The sequence below is a fragment of the Giraffa tippelskirchi genome, chromosome 3, assembly GCF_054371585.1.
Source record: "Giraffa tippelskirchi isolate mGirTip1 chromosome 3, T2T-mGirTip1v1.2.pri, whole genome shotgun sequence".
Lineage (NCBI taxonomy): Eukaryota > Metazoa > Chordata > Mammalia > Artiodactyla > Giraffidae > Giraffa > Giraffa tippelskirchi.
In genome coordinates, this window is record NC_137277.1 from 148105139 (window position 1) to 148118046 (window position 12908).

The 12908-nt window shown below is 35.9% G+C and overlaps 1 protein-coding gene and 1 non-coding gene across 22 annotated transcripts in view; one reads left to right on the forward strand and one right to left on the reverse strand.

Annotated features, from left to right (window-relative positions):
• The window catches only part of HYCC2 (hyccin PI4KA lipid kinase complex subunit 2), a 62645-nt gene that overhangs the window by 25791 nt on the left and 23946 nt on the right, over positions 1-12908 (reverse strand). For 12 of the 21 annotated variants that reach the window (XR_014079984.1, XR_014079983.1, XR_014079986.1 and 9 more), the window contains 4 exons: positions 12008-12084; positions 11001-11102; positions 4502-4681; positions 1035-1115 (listed from right to left, as the gene is read on the reverse strand). Coding sequence is in view for 15 of the 21 variants with exons in the window: in XM_081581832.1 (XP_081437958.1) it covers positions 1035-1115; positions 4502-4681; positions 11001-11102; positions 12008-12058 (414 nt within the window). In the remaining 6 variants the exon portion in view is untranslated. Of the gene's footprint in view, positions 1-1034; positions 1116-4501; positions 4682-10210; positions 10267-11000; positions 11103-12007; positions 12085-12908 lie in introns of all 21 variants that reach the window. The other 9 variants (XR_014079988.1, XR_014079987.1, XM_081581839.1 and 6 more) reach the window with 1 other exon arrangement.
• LOC145543923 (U6 spliceosomal RNA) lies at positions 1456-1558 on the forward strand. Its single transcript, XR_014081165.1, has one exon. It is a non-coding gene; the product is annotated as a U6 spliceosomal RNA (small nuclear RNA).

The window sequence follows — 12908 nt, forward strand, 5'->3', positions numbered from 1 at the left end:
TAACCTCAGATATGCAGATGACACCACTCTTATGGCAGAAAGTGAAGAAGAACTAAAGAGCCTCTTGATGAAAGTGAAAGAGGAGAGTGAAAAAGTTGGCTTAAAGCTTAACATTCAGAAAACTAAGACCATGGCGTCTGGTCCCATCACTTCATGGCAAATAGATGGGGAAACAGTGGAAACAGTGTCAGACTTTATTTTTTTGGGCTCCAAAATCACTGCTGATGGTTGATTGCAGCCAGGAAATTAAAAGACACTTACTCCTTGGAAGGAAGGTTATGGCCAACCTAGATAGCATATTGAAAAGCAGAGACATTACTTTGCCAACAAAAGTCCGTCTAGTCAAGGCTATGGTTTTTCAAGTGGTCATGTATGGATGTGAGAGTTGGATGGTGAAGAAAGCTGAGTGCCAAAGAATTGATGCTTTTGAACTGTGGTGTTGGAGAAGACTCTTGAGAGTCCCTTGGACTGCAAGGAGATCCAACCAGTCCATCCTAGGGGAGATCAGTCCTGGGTGTTCATTGGATGGACTGATGTTGAAGCTGAAACTCCAATACTTTGGCCTCCTCATGCGAAGAACTGACTCATTGGAAAAGACCCTAATGCTGGGAAGGATTGGGGGCAGGAGGAGAAGGGGACGACAGAGGATGAGATGGTTGGATGGCATCACCTATTCGATGGACATGGGTTTAGGTAAACTCCGGGAGTTTGTGATGGACAGGGAGGCCTGGCGTGCTGCAATTCATGGGGTTGCAAAGAGTCGGACACAACTGAGCAACTGAACTGAACTGACTGAACTGATATTGGTAGAAGAATAAAAAAGAAATAAACCAGTACTAGAGGAAAATTTTCCAATAATTAATTTCTATCTCTCTTGACAACAGTTCAGCTTTATATCACTAATAACAAACATCTACATTTAAAGAAACAAATCAGTAAAGATGTGTTAGGAATAATTAACCTCTAGTAAAAAACTGACTTTTGCTCAATATCTTGATAATTTTAAAAAATTTTACCTCTCTAATCTTACTTACCTCATGGTATATTGATGGCTTGGATAAGGAAGGGATGGTAAAAGACAGAACTTTATTATTTCCATCTTTATCAGCAATTTCCTATGGTAAACAAAAAAATCCAGAGATAATGAAATAGTCATACAACTCTATTAAAAGAAATAATAATTGCTTTCTTAATTTAACAAATATATAATTGGCAATTGAGGAAGACTTTTAGAAATGGTAATAAAAATATTATTACCCTTTTGTATCTTTAACCAATTAGCAAATCTGTATGCTTTTGGTAGTTGACATCCTTTGGGAGACATTGAGAGATATAATAATACAATTAATCAAAAATACCATGACAGTAAAGACATGAAATAGGCACACATATAAATCCTCATGATAAGTTTGCAGGACAGCCAGGGAGATTACAAGTAATCACATCTTTTAGTAGAAACATAGCTGAGTTTAAAAGATTAATGGAATGATAACAGAGACGATTAGCATAGCCCTGGCACTAGAATGACATGCAAATTTGTGAAGTGTTCCACATTTCTGGAATAAGATAAAATATTTGCAAATGATGTTACAGATAAAATATACAAAAGCTCATACAACTCAAGAACAAAAAACCAAATAACCCAATTGAAAAAAGGGAAGACCTTAACAGACACGTCTCCAGAGAAGACATACAGATGGCCAGTAAGCACATGAAAAGATGCTGAAAGTGCAAGTGAAAGTGCAAGTCGCGTCTGACTCTTTGCGACCCCATTGACTATACAGTCCATGGAATTCTGCAGGCCAGAATACTGGAGTGGGTCGCCTTTCCCTTCTCCAGGGGATCTTTCCAACCCAAGGATCAAACCCAGGTCTCCCGCACTGCAGGAGGATTCTTTACCAGCTGAGCCACAAGGGAAGCCCAAGAATACTGGAGTGGGTAGCCTATCTCTTCTCCAACAGATCTTCACGACCCAGGAATCAAACCAGGGTCTCCTGCATTGCAGGTGGATTCTTTACCAACTGAGCCACAAGGGAAGCCTCAACATCATTAATTTTAGAGAAATGCAAATCAAAACTACAATGAGGTACTACCTCACACCAGTCATAATGGCCATCATTAAAAAGTCTACAAATAACAAATGCTGGAGAGGGTATGGAGAGAATGGAACCCTCCTACACTGTTGGTGGGAATGTAAGTTAGTAAAGCCACTATGGAAAATAGTATAGAGGTTCCTCAGAAAACTAAAAATAGAATGCCCATATAAAAGATTAAAATTAAAGGTCTTAGCCAAGAGATCTACACTTATTAAAAGAAAATCTTACAATTATTTAGTAATAAACAAATGACCCGAAATAAGCTACATATTAACATAATTACATGGTACTAGTCCAAGTAATTAATCGTAAGTTCATACTTAATAGTTTTTACTGAACTACAGAAACATCCCTGTGATTTTTAAAAGGCACTTTATCTTTCACTGAAAAGATCATGGCTTTCATTTCTACAGTCTCTGGCACCTCCAGTCTTCTACAGGTATCAGTAAAAATCTGCCTACAGATGCCAGTAATTAGAGGGGTGAAATGCCCCTCCTGCACCAATCCTTTTGTCTATTGTCTTAATCTGTTTCTTTTAAAACCATGTTAGTATACATGACTGGCATAAAATCCAGAGAGAGACTACCCTTAGTAGACCTAGAAGGAAGGTGGTCAGAGAGATGAGTGGTTGTACAGCATAAAAAGAAGAAACAACAATAAAAAACAACTATCAGCACCAAAACATAAACCCAAAAGAACTTTCCTTGAGAACCAGTTTCTGAGTTTAACATGTCATAGGAGAGTATCAGTTGCATGTGAACAATGGCCATATCTCTAATTTTGGCAGGAAGGTGGTTTAAAAATCCCTAGAGAAATCATTTAATCACTCTGTAATCAAACTAGTTACCACATCTGAGCCACTGTGTCTCAGAGAAACTCTAGGCTAAGATGAATAGGCCTGATTTAAGTTAGGGAATAAAATTTTAATTTTTATCCCTAACTTTCAAATTAAGTAAAATACTTTTGATTTTTATCCAGAGAAGGTGTTATGACATTTTTTTAAAGTTGTGGGCAATATAAAACTCTTCCTGGGGCTACTGAAGCAAGGGAGAAGTGCTGGGGTGAGAAAAGAAAAAAGAGAAATGAATACACAAAAGAAATCCAGGGTAGTAAGAAAAATTGAGAACCACAGAGATGAGAGAACAAAGATATTAAGGGAATTAAAAGATAGAACCCCGAGGTTACATTTATGATATATAATTGAATGTTTTTAAAATAGTAAACTATTTTTAAGATACCAAAAGATAATTAAACCATAGCACCAACAAGTACTGTCAAGAACCTGTCAGGCATCCCCAAATTTTTTGCTTCATTTGTTCCACCACTGAAGTTTATTATACCAAACAATACAAATGATAACTTACAAAATCAATAAACATTTACTAAGCACCTGTGCTAAGCACTAGAGACATGACGATAGATGGAACAAAATTTCCTATTTTCAAAGAAAAAAATCAGGCAAGGTAGCAAAATAATTTTATACCTACACCAGCTTTTCATTAAAACAACTCGCCTTTAATTATACCACTTCTATTACTACTACTACTTATAATAATAGTGGTAAACATTCAATAAACACCTCAGGCAACACACTGGGTTCTTCTAATTGGTTTTAATATACTACTATCAATGTCTTATTTCTGTTTTACAGATGAGGCAACTGAAATCAAGATATTAAGTAACTTGATTAAATTTAAAACAGCCAATAAGTGGCAGGGCCTATTTTTAAACAAAATACAGGTGACTTCAAAGGCCAGTCAGTCTTCTTCCTTCACATTTCAGTGATGGAAATGTTCCTTAATGATTTTTAAAGAGATAATGCTTAAGAGAAATGGGCACTGGTGCAGAAGAATATTTTTTGTAGACTCAAATGTTTTATGAGGTACTTCAGTTGAGGTACCTCTCATCTACAAACATAGTTTTATTATGCAGAGTGTTTGTTTACAGGGAATACACAGAATACAAGAATTCAAGGGGCTTGAATTTCAACACCAGTGTTCTAAACGGGACACCATGAGAAAAAAAAAAAACCCAGAATGTTTAAGGTACTTAAGAATTCCTTAAAAGAAAACAATTTCATGAACAATACAGTATCAAATACATAATGTTTTATCCAATGATTATTAAAAGTAAATTTTCAAATTTTAAATGCAAGGCATTTACAAATATTAGTCAATTTAAAAATCAGAAAAATAAGCCATAAATTAATAATTTAGTCAATAATAGTTTCACCTACTTTATAAAATGCATTACTAGCATATACTGAACACCTGTGTACTCAATTTAATTAATTCAAATAAGTTATTCAATAGACATTTAAATTTCTTTTCCTCTATTCTGTAAGTATTATTTCAGAGGACTTAAAAAAATATTTGACATTTTCCAAACTATCATTTTCCACTTACCAAATTGTAAATTCCTAACAGAAGTGCTTCAATGCAACCATTACTCTGTCTGTCTCGGCTAACTGTAAGCCGTAAATAAACCCACATCAATTCTGGCAAGAACTGCAGTGTGAACCTCTTAAGTCGAACTTCAGAGCTACGATAGAGCTCAAACAGCTGGTGGCAGACAGGCTCCAGGAGCTAAAAAGAAAATTAAGTGCATTAGCTATTTTCATTCTTTTGGCTGAAACTGTATTTTTTTAAGGCAAATATATTTGTATTTTAAAAATAAATTCTCAATATTAATTTTTGCTTATTCGAAATCAGTGCAACCAAAACCTCAATCTCTATTTATACAGAGATTACACATTGAACTGACCAATTCTGTAACTATAAGAAGTCCTTCATGTCCATATAATATCAACATCTCTTTCAACACACTGTACTATTTAACTTTTTAGATAATCAGCCTTTTAACTAATACACTCAGTGAGTTTCTTTTTCTGTTCTTACCAACCCTTACAATCTTCCATTTTTAAAAGTTTCTATTGGAAGAAAAGAATGTCAAATGATATTGCTGGAAATAAACTTTAAATTTCAACTTTCAGTTCAGTTCAGTCACTCAGTCATGTCCAACTCTTTGCAACCCCATGGACTGAAGCATACCAGGCTTCCCTGTTCATCACCAACTCCCAGAGCTTGCTCAAATTCATGTCCATCGAGTTGGTGATACCATCCAACCATCTTATCCTCTGTCATCCCTTTCTCCTCCTGCCTTCAATCTTTCCCAGCATCAGGGTCTTTTCAAATGAGTCAGTTCTTCGCATCAGATGGCCAAAGTATTGGAACTTCAGCTTCAGCATCAGACCTTCCAAAAAATATTCAGGACTGATTTCCTTTAGGATTTACTGGTTTGAGCTCCTTGCTGTCCAAAGGATTCTCAGGAGTCTTTTCCAACACCATAGTTCAAAAGCATCAATTCTTCAGCGCTCAGCTTTCTTTATGGTCCAACTATCACATCCATACATGACTATGGGAAAAACCATCTTTGACTAGACAGACCTTTGTCGGCAAAGTAATGTCCCTGCTTTTTAATACGCTGTCTAGGTTGGTCATAGCTTTTCTTCCAAGGAGCAAGCATCTTTTAATTTCACAGCTGCAATCACCATCTGCAGTGATTTTGGAGCCCAAGAAAATAAAGTCTGTCATTGTTTCCATTGTTCCCCTATCTATTTGCCATGAAGTGAGGGGACCGTATGCCATGATCTTAGTTTTTGAATGATGAATTTTAAACCAACTTTTTCACTCTCCTCTTTCACTTTCATCAAGAGGTTCTTTAGTTCTCTTTCGCTTTCTGCCATAAGGGTGGTGTCATCTGCATATCTGAGGTTATTGATATGTCTCCCTGCAATCTTGAATCTCAACTTTAGATTATGATTTAAACAAATTATATACCACTTAGTAGATAAAGGCACCTTGCAATACATAATATTTGGACATCTAAAGTGCTAGTGAATATTTTAAATACATATAAATAAAATAGATTACTTTTATATTTTAAGACTGACTTAAATCTTGCTAACTGTATTTATTGGAAAGACTTTGAAAAGGAGGAAGTATACAGAAATAGCCTTTCCAATGTTTAACGTGGTAATTTTTTGTATAATATCACAAAATATGACATAAGGAATTTCATAATCTTAAGAAGAAAATGAGCCGTTTAAATAAACCTCTTCCATCTTCCTAAACTTGTCCTGCTAATTTAGAATGGTGTTGCTAGAATAACTTTACGAAACTGCTAGACTACACAAAACTGCCTATGATCTTAAAATGCATATATAACACTGAGAGGAAACTATAAAATAATGCTTAAATTAAAATTTAACACCAGCTTTTTGTTTTTTAAAAAAATTTTTATTGGAGTATAGCTGATTTACAAGGTTGTGTTAGTTTTAGGTATAGAGCACAGTGAATCAATTACACATATACATATAACCACTCTTTTTATTTTGCTGAATCCTCTTCTTGTATTTATTAACCATCTAAAATTTAGAGAGGGCCTGACATCATTCAAACTGTGAGATTCAGGAAGTAGCTTCGTGGTTTTTTTTAAGAAGGATGAAACATACCATCTTGGCCCTCGGTAGTGCTCACAGAATTGTATTTGAATAAATTTGTTAAAGTTTGACAGACCTAAGGGATGAGCTTCGGCTTCCTTGGTGGCTCAGAAGGTAAAAAATCTGCCTGCAGTGTGGGAGACCTGGGTTCAATCCCCGGGTTGGGAAGATCCCCTGGAGAAGGGAATGGCTACCCATTCTAGTATTCTGGAGTTTCGTAAGACAGAGGAGCCAGGTGGGCTACAGTCCATGGGGTCACAGAGCTGGACATGACTGACTGACACAACTGAGTGACTGACTAAAGGATGAGCTTAGGTGTAATAGGGGAAAAAAATTACTGGACTAGGTCAAAGGTATCATTTAACATACTGAAGGAGGAGCATTCACTGTTAGTGGCTGTCATGAGAGACATTCTTCAAATTAGACATTTTAACAAAATATCCACTCTTTTTTAGATTCTTTTCTCATATTGGTCATTACAGAATTACTGAGTAGGGTTCCCTGTGTTATACAGTAAGTCCATATTAGCTATCTATTTTACATAAATAATGTAACACTAGCTTTAAAAAAAGGAATAATTCAGTAATTTATACACTTCTATTCTAAATGATAATATATATACACACTTGTAAAACTGCTCGAATGTAGATATATATGTTTCTAATAATCTAACACTTCAGAATAAAGTCATTACTTTCACAATGGTAAAGTCAACAAATCCTATATTGATTGTACAGTTAATATTATTTAGATGACTTAAGCTTAACTCTTAAGAACTCTAAAGCTAAAAAAAATGTACATACTTTCTAGTCTACTAACCACCAAATGCTTTATATGAAATCACTATCATAGGATTTAAAATCTTAAAAAACATGCCAACTCTCCCCTTACACTGAAGTCTAGACCAGTCAGACAATTTGCCCAAGGTCACAGAAATCAGTGGTGGAGAAATACACCAGAATTCAGATCTTTTGACACAGATGATGTTTTCACTATGCGACTCTTTCTTATACCAGAAAGGAGGTGGAGGAAGAGGTGAGGATTGCTTAATTTCAAGCAGTATAGTCTATGTAGTGCCAATAATGAAGTAGTGAACTTTTGAAAATGGCCAACTGCTGGTAACTTTTTAAAGTACTGACAACAACATTCAGCTCTTTAGGGGAATTAAACATTGTTGCCTTTAAAAATTTATGTATTAAAAATATATGTCCATGTTTTAAATCTACTTTCCTCTTTAGTAAGACTCTAAAATTGCCTTCTCCAAATTTCATTGGCTGTGGTACTATTACAAATTGCCTGTGTTATAAAGACCTTATTTCCTTTCCTCAGTAGCAAGTACATTAGCAGGTAGAGACAGTATTTTAATAAGCACTACAAAGAAATACAGATTAACCAAAATGAGTACTTTTTTTGTTTAAAAGGAGGGAGGAGGAGTGACTGGCAATCCAGTAAATTTTCATCAGATACCACTGCAAAATAAGACTATTAAAAACTTGCCAATGTATGTTAAAATCTTTAATTCCAAGTGTATGTATCATGCCATCATGTTCTCAGTTTCTCAGTATCAGAAATGACCTCCCCACAGAGTTTGAAAAAGAGAAAGGTATTTCCCTGGCATGTCCCATGGTTAGGACTCTGTGCTTTCACTGCCAAGGGCGTGGGTTTAATCCATGGTTGGGGAACTACAGGCCACATGGCACACCATATAAATAAGTAAATAAACTGACAGAAATATAGGAAGATAGGGCTTCCCTAGTGGCTCAGATGGTAAAGAATCCTCTTGCCAATATAGGAGATGTAGGTTCCGTCCCTGGGTTAGGAAGATCCCCTGGTGAAGGGGATGACAACCAACTCCAGTATTCTTTCCTGGAGAATTCCATGGACAGAGGAGCCTGGCGGGCTACAGTTCATGGGGTTGCAAAGAGTCAGACACAACTGAGCAACTAACACTTACCCTTAAATGGTGCTATCACCTACAGCAAAAGATGTTAAGAATAACTTACACTTTCCTCAAACTTAGCAAATAGTTTTGACATGATAATTACTAAGAGGCATGCCATACGATGAATGTGTTGAGAGCAGTTTGGGTGGAATAATGGAGACTGAATCCAAATATGAGTGGGTAATGAAAAAATATGAGGAGAGGAAATGAGCACAAGTAGGCAGAGGCTGAATAGCAATACTATAAAGTTCACTGGGAAGGACAGAAAAATGGTGTAGATAATAAAATAGGAGGCAAACCAAAGACGGTTTTTAAAAAGTAGAATATTGTTGTTTATCATATTCCTTTGATCAAGAAAGGAAAAATAAAATCAATGACAGAAGAAAAAGAGCAGGCAATTGAAGAAGCAATCTTTGAGGTGGTTAGAAAAGATGAGATCCAGGCCTAAGTGGAAGAGATAGTTTTTGATACAATCTGAGACACTTCATCCACTAAAAAGCAGAAATAGCAGGAGAGTTTGACTAGACATGCTGGCAGAGCGGCAGATTTGAGTAGGAAAATAGTTTCCAACTATTTCCTTCTTTTATAACGACATAGAAAGCAAACTGAAAATGAGGAAGGATGGTAAGTATGAGGAAAAAGAAGGAATAAAATGAACAGTGGGAAAGTGTACAATGAAATATTATATGCTCATTTTAAATTTTCAGTCCTGCATTTAAGTGGAGAAAGTCAACAAAACTGTTTTCTCCAGGTACGTTGAGTTGCTCAGGTATACGCATGAAGTAGATGGATGGGTGGATTTTATCCAGTGTTGAGATTTTGCCCAAAGAATATGAATTAAGGGAATGAGGAGCAAAGGAGCTGAGAATGTGTGCAAGGGAATGACTGTAATGATGGACCAAGAAAATGTAGCTAAGAAAAGAGGGAAGTGAGACATTTGCAGGGAGGCAGAAGAATAATTAAATCATAAAGAAGCAGTAGGGTCAATGGTTTCCTGGAAGTGGAAGAAGCAGAACTGCTGCAGTGACTAAGGGATCTGGAAGGAGGGAACGGAGAAAAAGTAACATGTTGGTCTAGAGATTAAACGAGTTATAGTACAGGTTGGCCATGATACGGAATATTAAACTTCTACAGGAACTTCCTGGCAGTCCAGTGGTTAGAACTCGGCCAGGGAATTCCTTCCATGTATTTCACTATTTCTTCTATCAATATTTACTAGTGATAAAATACTACATTCTAGGGAATTAACATACATATATACATATAAACAGATATAAAAATATATAACCCCTGCCCATGAAGAACTTACAATTTAAAAAGAAAGCATAAAACAAATATATTTTAATAAGCAAAGCTTAATGTTAAGACAAAACAAGGGAATATATACATTCAATATTCACACAGAATTCTGAAAACTCCTGACCAAGAAGGATACGCATATGTGTCCATTACCATACCTAAAGCTACAAAACATTCAAAAATACACAGCAAGAGAAAAAGAAGCAAATGAGTCCTGTGGTTGCTGCTACAAATAGCAACGGATGCAAGCCCAACTGAGAGCCAATCCAAGTTTAGGAGATAGGAAAGAAAGAGGTCAATAAGCAAGCTTTTAGTGATAGGACAAAAATGAAGATGCACTTTAAGTTAAGCTGCTGGTTAGGAGATGATTACCTGAACTTCTTCAAACTCACTCCAGTACACAGCAGAGGCACTCTTGGAGGCTGTATCTGGGAAGATAAGAAGCTACTTTCCTGTGTGTTCCTTTCATTTCATTTTAAAGCATACATGAATCCAGTGGCGATAAAACTGTTATGTCATACTATTGTGTTAATGGAAAAATAATGTGTGTATTTTGCATAAGTTAACATACAGAGTCAATAGCTGCACTTTTTTTCCCCTTCTAGCACAAGGCTAAACAACAGCAAACTCTTACTCTAAGTTTATTGATCGTGACTATTTAGGCTTTCTCTGGTAATTTTCAAGCTACATTTACTAGCAGCATCATTTCATGTTACCAGTTTGACTGAATTCTCTGATTAGAGTGATTACACAGAGTTCTATACTGTCAGTAGAAGGACTGCAAACAATATTTAAATAAATCTCAAACCGTGTATGGCTAAAATTTGGATTCCAGGAAAGGAAACATTCCAAAACAGGAAACAGAGTAAAGTTTCAAATTAAATAAATACTCTCCTAAGATGGTGGTCACTCAAACCAAGAATCAAAATATACTGTCCTCAACCAGAAAAAATTTAATCAAAACATTAAAAAATATGGAGAGGGAGGTCATGGGGAAAGCCAAAGCAACTATCAGAATGAAAAAAAGCAGAAAGAAAGCTTTCCAGTCCCACTGGAAGGATTAAACAAAAAAAGGAAAACTACAAAACTTACATATATGTGTTTTAGTACACGTATTTCTTATGTAGTACAATGAAATCACTTTTCTTATAAACTGTCCTACCTCATTATTTGAGTCTTGAATAACTCTATAGAGGGCTGGTACCAGTGTTTTTTTCCGGTGTAAAGTTGCTGCATAATTGGTGATCTGAGTGTCAGGTAATGCCTAAAAGAAACATCAAAGGAAACTTAAAGTGAACTTAATATTTGAGAAGTCAAAAACTTAAATTTATATGAGTCCCTGTCAAAAAGATTTATAACAGAGTCAATTAAGAAAAGTAAAAAATAATTAATACATGAAATAACCATGAGCTAATAAAACAAATAAATTAGGATGTTATACAATTCTTCTAACTAGTCAACCATGAGAAATGATTAGAAATCACGTATTACATAAGCTTTGCTGAAATGAGTCACTTTAATCTAAAAAAAACAGTGTGGGATATATTTCAATTCCTATACTTTATTTTCACAAAACACTTCTTTCTATAGTGTTAATAAATTAAAGTTTTTAGTCAAATTAATGAGTGATTTTAATCACAGGAAATAAAAACATAAGGCACAAATTCAATTTCCGTGCCTTATTAAAGCTTGGAGGCTTCCCTTCTTTTATTGAATATATCTTAAAATTTATATATTACCTTATCAATCCTAACAACTAGATTCATTTTTTACATATTATATTCTGGCCATAATTCACATTTGTTGTTGTTGTTGAGTCGCTAAGCCATGTGCAACTCTTTGTGATTCCATGTACTGCAGCACAGCAGGCTTCCCTGTCCTACACTATCTCCCAGATTTTTTCAAACTCATGTCCACTGAGTCGGTAAAGTCATCCAACTATCTCTGTTGCTCCTTTCTCCTGTTGCCCTCAATCTTTCCCAGCATCAGGGTCTTTTGCAATTATTCACATTAGTGTCTTTTTAAAGAGGTGCAATTACAGAAACAAGTTATTTCATATTTTGCCATTCCCACTTTATAACTTTTGTTTCAGTTTCTCCATGAACATATATACACTGAATTACAACATACAGAATCATATGACACATGCTCATCCTCAATGCAATTTACCTTGAATTCTGATAACCATTCTTCCACAACACCACGTTCAGATCCCAGCATCTTCTTCTACCTTCTATTCCTCTTTTCTGGAAGGAAAAAAAAAAAAAAGCACTGAGCTTGAGGACAGTGTTACTTACAGAAACTATCAAAGTAAATGACGTGTGCCTTTCATTGAAGGAGAAACTCATCTAGTACATAGTTTAGAAAAGGAGGCTTACTTTTAGACTGCCTTCCTTGAAGTAGCTTCAGTTGTGTCTGACTCTTTGTGACCCCTGGACTGAAGCCTGCCAGACTCCTCTGTCCATGGAATTCTCCAGGCAAGAATACTAGAGTGGGTTGCCATGCCCCACTGCAGGAGACCTACCCAACCCAGGGATCGAACCTGTGTCTCCTGCAGCTCCTGCATCGCAGGCATATTCTTTACTGCTGAGCCATCAGGCAAGCCCCAGTTTCAGACTATTGTTCAATTAAAACAAAACTGTTTATAAAGAAATAAGTTCTATCTTTAATGATACGTTTGAAACCTAATTTCCTAATGCTTTCATATTTTCCCCAACAATTATATTCCAGTAACAAAAGCTAGTTTACTAAGTAAAATCAAACTGCACAGTACCCAAGACAAATGTACAGTCCATGCCTAGTGTGTGTGCTTAGTTGCTCAGTTGTATCTAACTTTTGCGACCCCATAGACTGTAACCTTCCAGGCTCCTGTGTCCATGGGATTTTCCAGGCCAGAATAATGGAGTGGGTTGCCATTTCCTTCTCCAGGGGATCTTTCCAACCCAGGAATCGAACTCATGTCTCCTGCATTGCAGGCAGATTCTTTACTGACTGAGCTACAAGGGAAACCCTGCTTATACCAAATATACAACTGGAATAAGTTATACATAATAGAATAAACAATGTGACA